This window comes from Equus asinus, chromosome 20 (genome assembly GCF_041296235.1).
Source record: "Equus asinus isolate D_3611 breed Donkey chromosome 20, EquAss-T2T_v2, whole genome shotgun sequence".
Taxonomy (NCBI): domain Eukaryota; kingdom Metazoa; phylum Chordata; class Mammalia; order Perissodactyla; family Equidae; genus Equus; species Equus asinus.
The window spans coordinates 39,092,408-39,109,800 of record NC_091809.1 but is presented as its reverse complement, the minus strand read 5'-3'; the positions used below and the strand labels follow the sequence as shown (position 1 = coordinate 39,109,800).

At 38.6% G+C, this 17,393-nt stretch overlaps 2 protein-coding genes across 2 annotated transcripts in view; one reads left to right on the top strand and one right to left on the bottom strand.

Annotated features, from left to right (window-relative positions):
- SIAE (sialic acid acetylesterase) overlaps positions 1 to 5,743 on the bottom strand; it is a 36,705-nt gene extending 30,962 nt beyond the window's left edge. Inside the window, exons 1-2 of the mRNA XM_014848537.3 lie at positions 5,613 to 5,743; positions 1,499 to 1,660 (exon numbers count right to left, since the gene is read on the bottom strand). Of these exons, the coding sequence (XP_014704023.1) occupies positions 1,499 to 1,660; positions 5,613 to 5,679 (229 nt within the window). The 5' untranslated portion in view covers positions 5,680 to 5,743. The remainder of the gene's footprint in view (positions 1 to 1,498; positions 1,661 to 5,612) is intronic.
- Positions 5,744 to 5,796: 53 nt separating this feature from the next.
- On the top strand, positions 5,797 to 16,880 carry SPA17 (sperm autoantigenic protein 17). Its single transcript, XM_014848539.3, has 5 exons — positions 5,797 to 5,934; positions 7,010 to 7,190; positions 12,377 to 12,447; positions 14,307 to 14,390; positions 16,571 to 16,880. Exons 2-5 carry the CDS (start codon positions 7,037 to 7,039, stop codon positions 16,709 to 16,711), a joined length of 450 nt encoding a protein of 149 aa, XP_014704025.2. The 5' UTR covers positions 5,797 to 5,934; positions 7,010 to 7,036; the 3' UTR covers positions 16,712 to 16,880.
- Positions 16,881 to 17,393: the final 513 nt, after the last annotated feature.

Here is a 17,393-nt window from a genome sequence, read left to right as displayed (position 1 = left end):
ACTTCAGTATCCCACAGCTGCGTAGCTACCTCTAACTAAGATATAATCAGGTCTCCACTTGACCCAGCCCTGAGTATGCCTTCCTGCATCCCATAACTTCTAGCTTTGCTCCTCCACACACTCTCTTATACACCTTTATCTCTTCTAGACAGACCTCTCTGCTCATGAAGACTGCTAATTCTCACCTTCTTGAACATCATCACAGCCACTATCTTGGGTCAACTCTTCACTGTCTATTGCCTGAATATCAATAATAGCCTGCTAACAGGTCCTACCACCTCTAGTCTTATTGATCTCCAACCCATCTTCCACAGTGCTGCCAGAGTAATCTCTAGAAAATACAAATCTGATTGTGTTATTTTGCTGCTTAAAATCCATTGATCCAAAACAGAGTATACACTCCTTAGCAAAGACAAACAAGCCCCCCTACATCTCCAACCTTATCTCAGATCATCCACCACCAGTCACATACCCCAGTGTTCCAGAAAAACCAACCTGCTTGCCATTTCTCCAATGATCATGCTAACTCATGTCCCCTGCCTTTGCCAGGCTCTTCCCTCTACCGGGTTTGCCGTACTCATCTTTCAATATAAAACTCAGACTAAGTTAATTATCCCTCCCAAGTACTCCCATAGCACCCTGTACTTCCCCATTATGACATTTACCACAGTTAACTGTAATTGCTTATTAATATTCTGTCTCCTCCTCTAACCTATAAGCTTCAATAGGGGAGAGACCACATAATGTTTTGCTCATCACTGTATCACCAGTACTAGCACATTATCTGGCATATAGTTGGCACTCAATAAATATTTGAATGACTGACTAAATATTATAATAATAATAACAATAACAATGACAGCTAACACTTATTTAGTACTTACTGTGTGCCAGGTACTGTTCTAAGTATTTTACATATGTTAAATATGTTACATATATTTAATCCTCACAATAATCCTAAATATTATTATCTCCACTTTACGAATAAAGAAATTGTGACACAGAGATGTTAAATAACATGTCCAAGGTTATATACCCATTAGTTGACAGAGTCAAGACCTAAACCCAGACAGTGAATTTCAGAGCCTACGTTCTTAATCTCTCCTCCATACTGCCTCTCCTTTAAATATGATTCAGTTCAAACATAACTTTCTGTGGAAACCTTCCCTTACCATCCAATCGGAGTTAGCTGTTTCTCTTCTGTATCCCATGACACCCCATATACACCTTCATCATAGCATTTATCACAGTGCACTGTACGACTTGGTGTCTATTTCCATCATTCCATGAGCTCCTTAAGGACAGGGACTTTGACTCAGTCTTATTTTGTGTGTGTGTCCTCAGTGCCTAGCACATGGTAAATACTCAAATAACTTTTATGGATGGATGGATGGATGGATGGATGGATGACCTGAGCTGGAGCATGAGCATTCATTTTCAGATAATCCAGCAGGTGGCAGAAGACGACAAAAGCTGAACAGAGGATGGGCTGCCTTACCTTTCACACTGGTCACTTTCTTCATGATGGTTTCCTGATCTTGCCACAGAGTCACTGTCACTGTGGCTCCAGATACGCCATAGCCCCAGATCACTGCCCCTGCAGGCTCCTTCTGCAGCACCATGTAATCATGGATGTACGAAGCAAAGCGAAAACCAACACCTAAAAAATTTAGAAGAACATCATTGGAGAGATTCGTCACCAATTGAATCTGGTTAAACTGCAAGGAACAGACAGTCTTTATACAAGAGAATTTGAATAACCAGTCCTTTTAATCTTCTAAAACTAGATCTTGTTTCTCCTAATTAGGTAAGCAACATAACAAGAACAGTTTCCAACAATATGCATCATGGTACAAGATGACGAATAAGGAAAACTCAAAGAGCCTGGGGTAACCAATGTGCCATAAGCCTCCTCCCATTCAGAGCTCTTAACCTTCCTTTGCTTTCAGGGTTGGCCTAAGGTTTAACTCTTTCCCCCAAATCACTAAAATGCTCCTTTTTTGCACACCACAGATGGTATTTATGAGAAAAATAAGCCATTTCCTTCCCCTAACTTCCATTACCACACCTACTTCTCGTAGCTGGGAATAAAGAAGCCTGCCTCTCTCCAATACAGCCTTCTCTAATCTTTTCCCCATTCTTCATCTCCCCCTCTCTTTCCTACCAGTGTCAATTCCCCTCAAATAATTCCCCTTATTGTGGTTTTTTGAGAACCCATCGAAAATTCTAAATGAGCATTTATGAATATCTGTGACAAGTCTGCTTCTTTCTAAGGTAAATTCAGATAAACTAAGACACAAAAACTGAGGTCAGTGAGTGACAGAAGGTCAAAATATCTGAACAAAGGTCTTTCGTTGCAATGTTACCCATTTCACAAGCGAAATTATTCAAAAAGAACAAGAGGAAGAACACTTGAAACTGTGGATTCTATTCTAGAGAGTCACTAACAAGACTGAATAAGAACTCACCTTAATGAGATCATTCCTATTTTTAACATCCAGCCTATCTGAAGTATTTTATTAATAACAAGCATCTATCCAAATTATCTCAGTGAGTTCCTCATCAAAACTCAACAAAGAAAAAAAAACTTAAGTTACATCCCAATTTGTCTGAACAAAACAGACAAAAATCCTTAGAAGAAAATAATTAGCAAAATTAAGATTTTTTTAAGGGTTTTAAACAAAAATTACAGGCAGGAAAGAGAATTAGAACTAACAAGGTTGACATTTTCCTCCCTGCAAGATACAAGTGATGACAGCCCCTTAGGCTATACTTAACAGGGCAGCATAGCTAATGGGGTCTCCTACACAGACCCCGGGGCTTATCTGTCCTACTGCTTCAAATAACAGCCCAGTCCCTAAACATCCTCAGCTCTCTCTTATGAGTTAGTTCCATCATAAAACCTACGTGACAATCAAAGATCATCCAGAAGGCCCCCAGGGCTTGAGAGGCACAGCTACCATGAGCAAAATGCTCTAAGAAGAGACTATAACACCCCAGGATTGCATAAGCACATTGGCAGCCTGCTAGAGGGAAAAGAAGAGGCACATGTGTGGGAGGGCCTAGTCTTGGGTAGGTGCTTCATATGGAACAAAAACCAAAAACCAAAGGCCTAAGAGCTAAGCAGAGAGAGGGAGGGGGTAGGGCAATGGAGTGAAGAAAACTGCCTGCCGCTTGCATATGAGCCAGTGCAAGTGAGGGGCTCAAAGAGACCTGTACAGCCAGTTTCATAGGCTGGGGGAAATACCTTTCCAAGTCAGTCTGTTTTCAGCAACACACATTTACCAAACCTCTTTGTGCGTGGCTGTATTCTGAATTAGAGAATTTTAGCGGTGGAAAAGATCTTTTTCACACCCTGAGGTATAATCATGTTATTTGCTGATCAATAGACTGAGACCCAAGTAGATTAGGTAATTTTATTAAATAGCTTGCATATTCATTAATTAATTCAACAAATATTTATTGGCGCCTACTATGTGCCAGGCACCATTTTAAGCACTGAGGAAATAACAGTGAAAGAAAAACAAAAAGAAAACAGACAAAAATCCTTGCCAACAGGGAGCTTACATTCTACTGGGAAGCTTACTTGTGGCAGGCACAGTGTTAAACACGTTGCAGACATTAAACTTCTTTGACTGGTCTCAAATCACACAGATAGGTTTATGACACGCCTAGAAACCACACCACCTGATTCCAAAATTATTGCAATTTCCAGTCTGTCACAGTTAGATACTGGTGGTAAATCAAAGAAAAGTCATATTCCCTGTCCTTATAAAGCTCACAGTCCAAGGTGATAAGAGTAGACAGTGGAACATTACCAAGGAATTGAGAAATGGACAACAGGAGAACAAGAAAGGAGGCGGGACTGCTCACTGTTTTTGTCAAATACAAGACTCTTAACATTTGAATATTTTTTAGGTCTTCAATTTTCCCTTCATTTGGGTGTTGGAGTAGGAAAACAGGAATTAGTGTTCTGGGGAAGTTAAAAGTAGTCATTAAAAGTAGACTGACAAAATTAGGACAGTGGTTACCTCTGATGAGGAAATGGCGGGTGCACTGGGGAGGAACATCCAGTAAAACAGGCAATGTTCTAGTTAAGTTGGGTGAAGTGCCCATGGGTGTTTATTTGATTGTTTCATTGCTACATTTTTTTTTTTTTTTGGAGGAAGATCAGCCCTGAGCTAACGTCTGCTGCCAATCATCCTCTTTTTGCTGAGGAAGACTGGCCCTGAGCTAACATCCGTGCCCATCTTCCTCTACTTTATACGTGGGACGCCTGCCACAGCATGGCTTGCCAAGCAGTACCATGTCGGCACCTGGGATCCGAACCGCTGAACCCCAGGCGCCGAAGCAGAACGTCCAAACTTAACTGCTGCGCGACCGGGCTGGCTCCCATAGCTACACATATTTTAGTACTTTTCAAATATTACATGATAAACATGAGCACAGGGGGGATGATCTGAAGGAAAGATCTCAGGATATGCAACAAAATAAGAAGGAAGGAAAATTTAGAGCACTAATGAATGAAAAATATAGTCAATGTCCATGAAAGCTAAGTAAGAATATGACCAAAAGTCAAAGATAAAATATTGATATTAAAGTTAGCCTTTAACAGAGAAACTAGTAAAACTATGGCCCTACTCTCTACTTTCTCCCAACCTCATATGCTTGACTCAAAGGTCACTGAGTGGGGATGAGAGTCAGGAAACGACAAGCGCTGCTAGTTTACACTTTTGTTAAACCCTGAAAAACCACTTCTGGGCCGCAGCTTGTCTGAATCTGGGTACTTTTTGGGTTCACAGGTAGTGCAGCATTTTTCTGCATTCTGTCCGTTCTCCACCTCAACTTTCACTTCTTAACAGGGATGCTGGGGTCCACTACTTGAGTGGTGTGAAGGAAAAAAACAGGTCCAGCATTATCACTTTACTTTGCATTAGCAGAGAGGTTTCATGTTCCGCTTTCTCCATGGTTGTAACCCAGTGTCCAGCCTAGGGTCAAAAGAGAGGATCTGACCTGCACAATCGTCAAAATGAGTCACTCTCCTCCCCAGGGCTATCTATGCCTTTTTCCCCACCACCAGTATCTGTAAGCCACACCAGAAATCAAAGCTGAGCCTTCAATATTCTGAGCTAGTGAGGGGGTTGTATTTCTTAGCCCTAATCACCACTTAAACTAGTGAAATTTAATTCCCCCAAGGAACCCAGCCTGAAGCAAACCCTCCCCAAGGGTACCCCTGAGGGGGCAGAACTGAAATGTTTCCGATGACTCAGCCATCTGTTTCCAAATATTACCCAACTAGCTTCGCCCCTCCCCGCCGAGCTCCCCTGCAGTCATTCAGAGACCCTGGGGGCCTCGGTCTGGGCACATTTGGGCCTCGCCATGCAGGAAACCGAACTCTCCCGCTGCCCCACACGCTGCACCCCAACGGAGGAGGAAGAGAGTGAAGGAAGCGGACGGCCGGAGCTCCCGCCCGGCAGACACCTGCAGCCCAGGCCCCCTCGGAGAGCCTGGCTCCGGGCCGAGGTTCCTTCCTCGACCTTGAGAGCGGGGCGCGGGAGCTCGGAGCCCGCGCAGGCCGACTGACAGGCAGGGCTCGGGCCAGGCCGCCTCACCTGCACTTATGTCGGCCCACAGGATTAACGGCAGCACCAACTCAAATACAAGCCCCAGGGGGACCATGCTGGCGAGGATCCACCGCCCCAGCGCCGAATTCCGGGCCGCGACCCAGGCGGGGGCGGGGCCTGCGCGGGGCCGGCGCGGCCGGACTCCGCCCTCCCAGGCGGCTCAGTCCGCGAAGCGGCCCGCGGCCGCCGGACGAGGCCGTTCCTCCTCGCTTCTCGGCCGCCGTAGTTGAATTTTGAAAAAAAAAAACGGTTACCCAGCAACGAGAAAAACAACTGGAACCATCGGCACCAGCTCTGAGAGAACCAAGAGGTGAGGCGGCTTACCCCACTTCTTCTCCACAACCGAGGCCTCGCTTTTTCCCCTCGCCTCTCGTACTCTCTCAGGATCCCGGACACACTCCGGGAACCCTAGGGCCGACTGGGAGCCCAGGCAGCCCGTCTGCGAGCGCCTGAAAGCCCAGACGTCCCGCCCCGCGCCAGACCTGAGTCCCCCTCTGACCGCCCCCCACGCCCCAGGTTGGTTCAGGGTCTCACCAGGCCTTTCACAGCCCTGGTCTGATTCGGTACCTCATCTCCTGTTCCCTCGAAAAAGAAAACCTCCAAGGATTGGGCCGCATCAAACCGTCTAGCCCCTCACCTCGACCCCTACCACGGCTCCCGGCCCTATTTGGCAGTGACCATCCTCTCGGACAACCAGGCCAGGTCCCTGAGCGTTGTTTGCATACTCAGTGGCCCAACCCCTGCTTGAGAGCTGTATTTAATCGAGCCCTTGTATTCCAAGACGGGAAACGAAGACCTGGTCAGGGCAAAACCAGAAAGTACAAGAATCCTAAAGCTTTGGAGACGGATTGCGAAATCCTGACCTTGCCCTCCCCATCCCCGCCCCTTCCAGAGCGTATGGTGCTTTGAGGAAAGACTAAGAGTGAAACTTCTTCATTCAACAAATTAGAGTAATTTCTAGAACAAGGAGTAATTTTTTTTTTAATTTTAGACCCTACACAGTGTCTTCTTGGCAATTTATCATGAATTTTTAACAATTATTCTCACTCAATTCCTGTGGGATATCAAAAATTACCCTCACCTTTTAAAGACAGAAAGAAGAGGGACAGAGAGAAAAAGTACTATTGTTGTAGTGAAAAATCTGTGATTTTTGTAAGTTTTTAAAAATGATTTGTCCTATTAAATGGGTCTGTATTTATAATATTCTAACTAATAATGGAGAATTCAGAATTCTTGGGAAGAAATGGATGGACGTGGGTTGTGTTGGGGAACAAAGAATTGACAATCAGAAAATTTGGGTCTCAGAAATAATTTGCTGTCATAGTTGTGATTATATAAGTGAAATCAGACAAATTTAAACACCGTACTCTTTAATGAATCTCTAGGTGCAATAGGCAGTTCCTTCCAAGGAGATGTCGATTCCATTCTCCAACACCCACTACCGAATTCCACAAGGATTTGGAAATCTCCTTGAAGGGCTGACATGCGAGATTCTGAGGGAGCAACCGGACAATATACCAGCTTTTGCAGCAGCGTATTTTGAGAATCTTCTAGAGAAAAGAGAGAGTAAGCTTTTTTAAAATAGACATTTTTAAAAAAGTAAGAGACTAAGCATTTGGTTATGGTGAAACTTGCTTAAGACTACTCCTATTCCACGGAAAGCCTTTATGAGGCAGCTAGCTTCAAATGATACTTAGTGCTATTTGAAACAACATGTGCCTTTTTGACAGGTTCTCTTAAATCACATTATGTCACATTATTGAAAATTACCAGTTTATTACCCAGACCTTCTTTGTTGTATGTCATGGACACACTGGTAGAAGAGGACCTCAAGAGATATCCAGCCGAGCTCTTCATTTTCCAGCAGGCCATTCCTGTGTATCTCAGGCAGTTGACTGTCTGTTCTTCCTAGGAGGAGAGTTCGTGGTTTTCTTTACATTTTGATTCTTCTTACTTGAAAGCATTCTAAGTGTGTAAAAAATAATTCTGCACTCCTTAGATTAAATACATTGGTATTCGCTGGGGAACATGAAACTGTTCTGCAATAAAGGCACAGAGAAAAACTGCTTTGAAAAGTGAACTTCCACCTTGGGAAGGTAGTTTATATTCTTTCTCTGTACTCCCAAGGTGCCATCCTGCCCAGAGACTAAGATTCAAGCTAACAGTTAGTCTTTGGTTAAGAGCCAAAGCAGAGTTTCTTCACTTTCCTAAGTAAAATTTCCAAATCTCCAAGGACTATCAAGACCTGACCCAGTGGCCAAAATTGGAATTATTACAGCTATAAGTATCTACTAAAAACCCATTCTTGACTAGAACAACCATTTTTTATAAGCCGTTGTCATCATTACGTTTGATTACGATATTCTAACAGAGCGGTAAAGGTGGCTAGAAATAGCCACATTCCATTTTAAATCAATTTACAAAGGGAAGAAACCTACCCCAAGGCTTGAATTGAAACAACTCCCATATACACTGCACAGCTCCACCCCCTTGCCTTCTTTGTCCTACCCTGGTAAAGCTCAAAATCTCTGCCAATTTCCAGAATGTTGCTGGTCTTTTCTATATTCAGTCAGTGGAATATTTATTGTACAATCTGAGACTTAAGTGCCACAAAAAACCTGTTAAGAGAAATCCTTTAGGGTAAGAGATGAATTGTAATTAACATTAATTTAATTTTGTTACTATAACATTAATTTTACAAATTCCTGCAATAAAAAAATCTGTAGTCATTTACTTAATTTTAGACCTCAGAAACATCCCATTCCAAAAACATTTGAGTCATTGTTACTGGATCATGATAATTAAAGCAATTGGTGATTCAGATTAATGGTCTCAAAATACTAGCTCTGTAACTAAAAAAAAAAAATGGGTAAAACTGTTTCAAAAAATTTTGAGCACCACACCCATTTCCACTCATGTAAACCAAAGGTGAATTATCCAACTGATATGAGTAATACAATTTAGTCTCTCCAAAAGGGAAGAAAAAAGTCCTCTAGGACAGTCTCTCACACAATGTGAGAATTTCCTTGCTGGCATTCTTCGTAGGTAATTACTAGTATTAATTTTGGTTTTTGTGATAGGAAATGTGTTGGTATATAATGAAAGTGGCATCTCAAATCAGTAGGGAAAAGGTGGGTTTTTTATTAAATGGTGGTGTGATAAAGATGAAAAAAGATAAAATAGGGTCTATTCCTTATATCATACACTAGGATAAGTTCCAGATTGATTGCAGATTTAAATGTTTTTTAATTGAAATTACACAAATAGTAGAAAAAAATATGGATGAGTTTCTCTATAACATGAAAGAGAAAAAGAATTTGGTTAAGTTGCTATAATTATTTTAAAAGTCCAAAAAGCAATTAGGGAAAAGATTGATAAAATTGACAATGTAAAAGTAAACTTCCACATGGCAAAAATCAACACGGGGAAAATAAAATGACAAATAACAAACTGAAAAAAATATTTGCAGTTTATATCACAACAGGTTAATAAATCTAATAAATAAAGAGCTTGTAAAAACAGTGAAGGAAAAACCAAATGCAGCCGGCCCCATGGCGTGGTGGTTAAGTTCTGCACATTCTGCTTCAGCGGCCGGGTTCACAGGTTCAGATCTTGGTCGGGCACAGACCTACACCACTCATCAGCCATACTGTGGCAGTGACCCACATACAAAGTAGGGAAAGAGAGGCACAGATGTTAGCTCATGGCTAATCTTCCTCAGGAAAAAGACGAAGATGGGCAACAGATGTTAGCTTAGGGCTAATCTTCATCAGCAAAATAAAAAATAAAAATAACAAAACCAACAACCCTGTATAAAAAACGGGCAACAGATACCACCACCACCCTCCCCCATCAGATTGGCAAGAAGCCAAAAATTTGCCAATTTATTCTAGGCAAGGCTAGAGAGGAAATAAGCACTCATATGTTGCTGGAGTGAGAAGGGGAATTTGGCAATATCTACCAAAATTATGTATGTATTTAACCTTTCACCAGAAATTCCACTTCTTCTCTTTTCATTGCATCATTATTTGAGGAAACAAACCAAATATCCCTAAATAAACTAGAGTACATCCACATAATGGAATAATATGCAGCTGTAAAAAAAAAAAAAAAAAGAATGAGGAAGATCTCGATATGATGCTATGGAGCGATCTTCAGGATGAAGTGAAAAAAGTAAGGTGGAAAAAAGTGTGTTTAGTATGCTACCAACTATCTAACAAGGGGGTGTTGATGTGAATATGTAGCTGTTCATTTATATTTTTTAAATGGAAGAGTAAATCTTTACAAAATTTACATTTACCTCTAGCGGGAGGAGCAGAGTGGAGGAAACAGGGTAGAAGCTAGACTTCTCTGAATATATCCTGAATTCAAAATCATAAATGTTTAACATAGTTATAAAATGGAATTAAATTTAAACATTGTTAAGCAATTTTTAAAATTTAGAAGGAAAGTGAAACAAAAGAACCAGCTAGTATTGGGTGGGTAGCATAACCACACAGAAAGGAGTTATTTCAAGTGACTTTCTAACACAGTAATTTGACTGTCTATCCCTGATGGATATAGCCTAAAAGCAAAATGAAGTAAAAAAAATTCTTAAATTGTTTTCAGTAGTCATTGTTAATAATAGTATAGTATAGTTATTTTGAAATTATTTTTTATATATTGTAGGACATAGCAAATAAGTAACTATCCTACTGTCATTAGGAATAAGATTTTTAGTGTAAGAAAAATGATATACAAGTACAAAAACGAAAGAAGTAAATAAAATCCTGTAATCCTAAATTCGAATTGAAAAATATCAGTGTGACCTCATGATATATTTTCTCTTGAAAAAATGAAAAAGATATTTTCTAGCTCTATACATTTTTTAAAATGCCTCAAAATAATGACCAACCCAGAACCAGTGAGCACCTAAGCCCTAACCTGTGGCCTTCTGACCACCATTTCCCAGGAACCAGGGCTTCTTGGAGAACTAGCTAATTTCATGAACTGGGCAAGAAATATACAAGAGGAGCCTGAACATCTTGCCATACCAGAAAATAAAGAAACTATCAAAGATTACTCGAGTTATTTCCAAAGGACTCAGGAGCATCTAAGTACCCGAGAAAGCTCCTCCTGGACAATTTTGCACAATTAGAGCATCAATAAGAATAATAAATGCAATGAATGAAATTCATCCAATTTGTTAAATGCTCATGAGTTCAAAATGATTTTTTTAAAATAAAAACAGGGCCAGCCCTGGTGGCCTAGTGATTAAGTTCGGCACACTCCACTTTGGCTGTGCAGGTTCAGTTCCCAGGTGCAGACTTACACCACTCCTCTATTAGTGGCCACGTTGTACCAGTGACTCACATACAGAATAGAGGAAGACTGGCAACAGATGTTAGCTCAGGGTGAATCTTCCTAAGCAAAAAAATAAAGGAAAACTCCTTGAGAGGATCCTAAGGAACCAAGTGATTATTCTGAAAACTGGTAAGTTATGGGCAAGAGTCAAATCTTTAACCTGTCTTTTCTGTAAGAACTGTATTTCAGGGTAACCAAGTAGTTGATGAAGGAAAATTTTTCTTTATTGAGTACTCCAGAAATTAAGAAGCAATGATCAAATTAAAACATAAAGTATTCTTGCCAAAAAAAAAACCCTGAATCAGATGGAACATATACATCTAACTAGCACAGGAAATTCAAAGGCAAAGATACTTGTTGAAAATCATCATGGGAATGGAGTCGGAAATATCTAAACTGTGGAAAACTCTAAAGGAAAAATGACTCAATTTCCTCAACAAATAAATTGCAAGGAAAAATTCGGGGTGGGAGGTAGGAAGCTTTCAATTAAAAGAGATTTAAAAGATGTAACAAAAGGCTGTATGTCCCCATTGTTTGGGTCCTGATTTAAACGAACCAACAATAAATAAATAAATAATGTATTAGACAGTGGGGGAAATCTGGATGGCTGATCATATTAAGCAATTGTTAGTATTTTTAGGTGTGATAATGGTATTGTGGCTTTATATCTTAGAGATGCATACTGAAATAAATATTTGTAGATAAAGTAAGAGGATGCCTGGGATTGGCTTGAAAATAATCAGAAGTGAGGGCAGGAAAGTTGGAATTAGAACTAAAATAAGATAAATCATAATTTATAATAATTTAAGATAAACATAAATTTAACAATTTATAATTGTTGAATCTGAGTAATGTGCACATGGAAATTTGTCGTATTAGTCTCTCTGCTTTCTAGATTTAAAATTCTTCATAATGAAAAGTTAGAGAAAAATTCTGTTTAAATATAGGTAGTTCTTCCTGTCTATGTCAACTGGCTATATAATATGTCTCATTTTTTTAAAACCTCTCCCATCCTTCTCTTTTCCAAATTTCCTTACTATTTAGCATTTATTTTTATACATTTTCCTGTGTTTACTAATACATGTTTATATGTTGCTATACTTATATTTTAAGTATTGACATTTGTTTCACTCTCTCCCATTTTATTATAAATTCTATGATGGCAGCAATTGTATTTCTTTACTGCCTTTCTAAATATCCTCAAAGGCTCGTCTGATGTGTAATTTGTCATCATACATTTATTGGTCACTGGTTATCTCTGCAGTGCTAGGCTATGTACAACATCAATATCATTTTCAGCTGGCAGTAAAAAACCTGTGATTCGAAAAAGAAAACTTTTGTGTTACTATTCTAGATTTACTTTAATGAATTCAAAATGACTCTGCAATTATTATATTTTTATTATTTAGAAACCAACTTTGATCCAGCAGAATGGGGAGCTAAGGTAGATGACCGCTTCTATAACAACCATGCATTCCAGGTATGGTCCTGTGAAGCTACTGGATTTGGTTATTTCTTCTCTCTGTTGCTAAAACAAAGATTATTGGGATCTCCCCAGAATCATGAAAATTGTGAGAGGCATCACAAATACCTTATTAAACTTTTTCAGTTGTACTGTTCTTTCTGACAAAAAATTCTTTTCTAAAATATCTGAATCATGTACAGATACTTAGCTCAAATTTAAAGATGATCAACAGGAAGAATGTACTTGAAAGCTATAGAATAATCACTCTCATTTGTTCTTCAAATTTTATTGACTATCACAGTGCTTAGCAATAGCAGATAATATTTGTCGAATTAATAAATGATATTTTGTAAAATAAAACACTATTTGTCCAATTATTTCATTATCATTGACTTCTTACAAAAGACTGATTAGAATTAAAGATGGTAATGGTATAGAGTTTTCTCTGTAAAACTAATCTGTTTAGAGACTGAACCTATCCTCTCCTTAGCAGCATTCTCAAAACCAGCCTTTCTCAACCAAGTTTCCTCAAAATATAAACCCTAAGCCAAAGGCACCCATTGCATGAAAGAAATCAATGTCTCTCCTTTGTATCTAGAATGATTCTAGTTATGTACCACCCTTGAGACAATTGAGAAAATAGTCACTCAAAACATTCTGTACTGTATGGTTCAGATGAGGAACACTAGTTGAGAAAGGCTGTGTGGGATCTAGTGTCATTGGTGTCAACTGGAAGCTTGGTGAAAATTCAGTCACAGGCCCTACCCCAGCTCTACAAATCAAGTTGAATTTTAACAAGATCCTCAAAGTAATTTGTAGATATGTTAAAGTCTGAGAAGCACTACTGCAGGCAACTGAGATAATACATTAGCCACAAAGCAACAGCAGATATTACAATTAAAAGGACTTAACAAGTTCAAGTTTTGATGGTGTTCCACACCAGATTTGGAGAATTTCCTGGAAAAATATCTGTCACTTATTCCATGAGTTTAAAAGTGAAGTTCCATCCATTTGTGTCTGCCAGATATGGGGGTATTTTGTTTATTTCCATTTAACTGGATTCTCTGTGTTCATGTTTAATTGAAATCAAAAAAATAATTTTTAAATCCTTGTGTCACATAGCAATTTCAGGATTTTTTTTTCTTCTCTTTTGAATTCGAAAGACTTTGTCTGATTAGCTAAATCCTTGTGTCACATAGCAATTTCAGGATTTTTTTTTCTTCTCTTTTGAATTCGAAAGACTTTGTCTGATTAGCTTACATGTCCTTAAATTTCTCTTTTATGGATTAAAGAAGCTCTTTCCCTAGGTTGTGAATTGGCAATGCCTCTATTTTGGAGGAAGATTTTAATAACCATGTAAAAATGGACAGAGGTAGTTTTCCTTTTTCTATTTAAATCATTGCCCACAGTAAAACTTGAAGTAAGTTTGACTCAGTTTTTAATCTACAAACTTCATTAAAAAATCAACTTGACTTCATACTATGGAACACAACAATATTTATTTTGTTTCCATTTTAGAAACTACTGGCACTTCTTTTTTATACTTTTTTCAGGTTTTTTACAGCATCTTATCAACTTTTAGTATAAGACACTGGTTTGTTTTTAATATCAAATAATGTCACACACATTCCAAAAGCAAAAGATCATTTTTTACCAAGTCTTTCATCTTTAAATTTGTTTATGCGTATTTCCTTAAGAGTTTTCATTTGTTTCCTCTTTTTCCAACCTGCTTTCCTTGTTGAAAAATCAGTGTATATTTAATTCCCACTACTTCTCAATAACTTAAAGTAATATTTAATTACCTTTAAGCAGTTTGATCCAAGACTTTACTATTTTGGAAACACTGCCTATCTGGCCCTCTCCCCTCTCCCCAGGAGCAAGAATCACCTGAGAAATGTGAGCCTGGCAAAGAAAAGTCGCAGACATCTGTGAAAGAGGAGACTCCAGTCACAGCCTTGGTAAGTTATAGTTTCCACGTACTATTGGATTCCTACAAAGAATGATATCACTCAATTTAAAATTGTACTCCAAAGGTGGATCTAGTCTGTTATCCATATTGCTAAAATTATGATTTTGCTTTCTAGATAACTAGCATCAGTGATAAATTAACTGGTGGATCATTTTTAGTGATGCCTCTTATAAAGGAAAACTCATTCTTCCCCTTAAAAATAAAATCTTATTTTCCAAGATTGTCAGTGGATGGAAAAATCTCACCGAGGGGAAGAACAGGCAGAGCTCACAGCGCCAGTCTTGATCTTTCAGGTTCACCTTCCACATTGGAAATTTTTCACTAATTGATGCTGTCACCACCACACAGTGTCAAAGGTTCAGAGATAACAAAAGGAAACTCACAGGGAATTACATACAATCAAATAAAATGGGTTTACACGATGTGTCTTACTCACCTTCCATGCATTGCCCGCTACAAAAATGGCTTCCTGCCTGACAGTCTGCATTTAAACAATAAAGACTTAGGAAGGGTCCACCCTCAAAGATAGCTGTATTTAGTGGTGTGCTACAGCCAGCTCTCAAGAGACAATTGGGCACATCTCTGCACGGCCCCATGTTCAGTAATGTCACTTTGGTAACTTGAAATGAGTCACAGTAAAAGTATTAAGACCATAGCAAATACTACAAATCAGGACTTTTTTTTCTGGAGAGCCAATTTTTAAACATTTACCAGCATATCACTGTTTATATTCTTCGTAGTCCAGACTCAAGAGGACCAAGCCTAGTGAGAAAGAACACACTCTTTACAATGTTCAAGGCCAGACTTCTGAGTTCCTTTCCATGTCTTAATGTCCCAGTTAGTTACCCAATAATTGACACCCAAAATGGACCACCCCCTCAAGGAATACCTTACCTCCTATCCAGTGGGACATAACTTTTCCATATAATCTCTATAAATTATCCCAGAATTATATCAGTACAGCTCAGTCAGCCTAACATTGGCATAACATGCAATGGGAGATCAGGGAAGAAGAAAGGGAGTGTCATTTTCTTACATCTTTAATAGGTGCCCGTACACAGGTTTTCGTGAGTTTGAATTGAGATCCCATTGATTTCCAACTTCAGCATAATTCATTTGCCCATAGTGGAGCAACATCTCGGAGGATTTTATACCATTCTGTTTGCATTTAAAGGTTTTAAGAGCTAGATTTGCCTCATTGTTTGTAATGAGGGGGTGGGGGTGAACAACCTAAAGGTCCATCAATAGGACTCAGTAAATAAAATACATCAGTACAATGTAATGCAATGGTATTATAAAAAAAAAAAAAAAGAATGGGCATAGTTATATACTGAATAATAACATAGAAAAAGAGAACCAAGATATATTCTTACCTGGAAAAAGTAGTTGCAGAACATTGTGATTAGCATGATTTCATTTTTTAAAGAGGCATACATATACCCACATGAATACTTTGTATATGGAAAAATTTTGGAAGGATACATATACTCAACCCGTAGTAATGGTTACCTCTTAGGAGTAAGATTCGGGAAGTGGGAGAAAACTTCACTAACAGCGATATTTAAGTTTTCAAATGCGTGTGTATCACTTTTATGATTTAAAAAGATATATTAAAAGCTATATATCTATTGAATTATACACTTAAAATCTGTGCATTTCACTGTCTTAAATTATACCTAAATTTAAAAAAAAAGAAGCTATATACAAAAATTCAACCAACCATATTAAAACTGACACTATCAAACTAAATGGATTTCTCTTTGGCTAATCTTTGAGAAATTAAGAAGTTAACACTTTAATCTATTTTATGTAATCATGATTGTTTGAAACAGCACATTTACTATTCTTCTTAACATTTTTACCATGCTTCAAGAATTCTTACCTATTTTCCCTCCCCAAAATGTTATTGCTCAGGAAACTGTTAAACAGGAGTTATTTTGGGGGGTGAAAAGTTGGCAATGATCTTTTATTGAAGAGATGTATAAAAGTGTGACAACATAAAATGCCTGCTATTTTGGCATTAACCATTTGGTACATATGCAACATGGCAATATATAAAATTCCCTCAGGAAGCAACAGATCTCAATTGTTGCACCCCTAAATTGATTAAACTTTTGCACTTATTTTTGTGGCATCAAGAAGTCTCTTACTTTTCTCCTTTCCTTGAAGGAAGCTTCTGAAGAAGATAAGGATAAAGAGGAGAATGCTGCTGTCAAGATCCAAGCAGCTTTCCGGGGACACTTAGTCAGAGAAGAGGTGAAGAAGATGAAATCGGATGACCATGAAGAACAGCAAATAGAGGAAAACTGAGGAGACCGGTTTTGCCCCCCAGGAAACATGAAAAAAACAATCCAAATCCATCAACCTTGTTGTGATTGTCGTTTTTTTCTTAGTGAGATTTAATGTAGTGAAATAACATTTGCTGCTGTTATGAAAATCTGTCGTGAGCATTTGTTTAATAAACATGCCATTGAACACATGCCTCTTGAAGATTTCTCTGAGATCATGAATTTTATTTATACTTCTCCCGAGTCTATGTATAGAGACCCTTGGATTTAGAACCGGAGAATCTTGAGTTTTCAGAGATCTCAGAGGTTATGTGGTCTAACCATTATCTAATGAATAAATCCTGTCACATCCCTGAAAAATGGTCCTTTAACTCCTATTTTACTCCTAGTGATAGAGAATTTCACTGCCTTTCAAGGATAGTCCATTTAATTTTTGGGTAACTCAAATTATTAGAAAGATAAGCTGAGTCAAAAATCTGCCTCCCTATAAGTTTCACCCATTGATTTTCATTTATCATGCATGCATTCAATCATTTATTGAAAAGTGTATGGTGCATAATTCATGTGCTTAATAGTTTAGTAGTAAATATCTGTTCTTATACTCATGCAGCCAACAGTTTTTTTGTTGTCTTGCTCTCCAGAACCACACAGAATAAGACTGATACATTATATTTGAAAAAAACAAAAGCTATCATAACATCGTA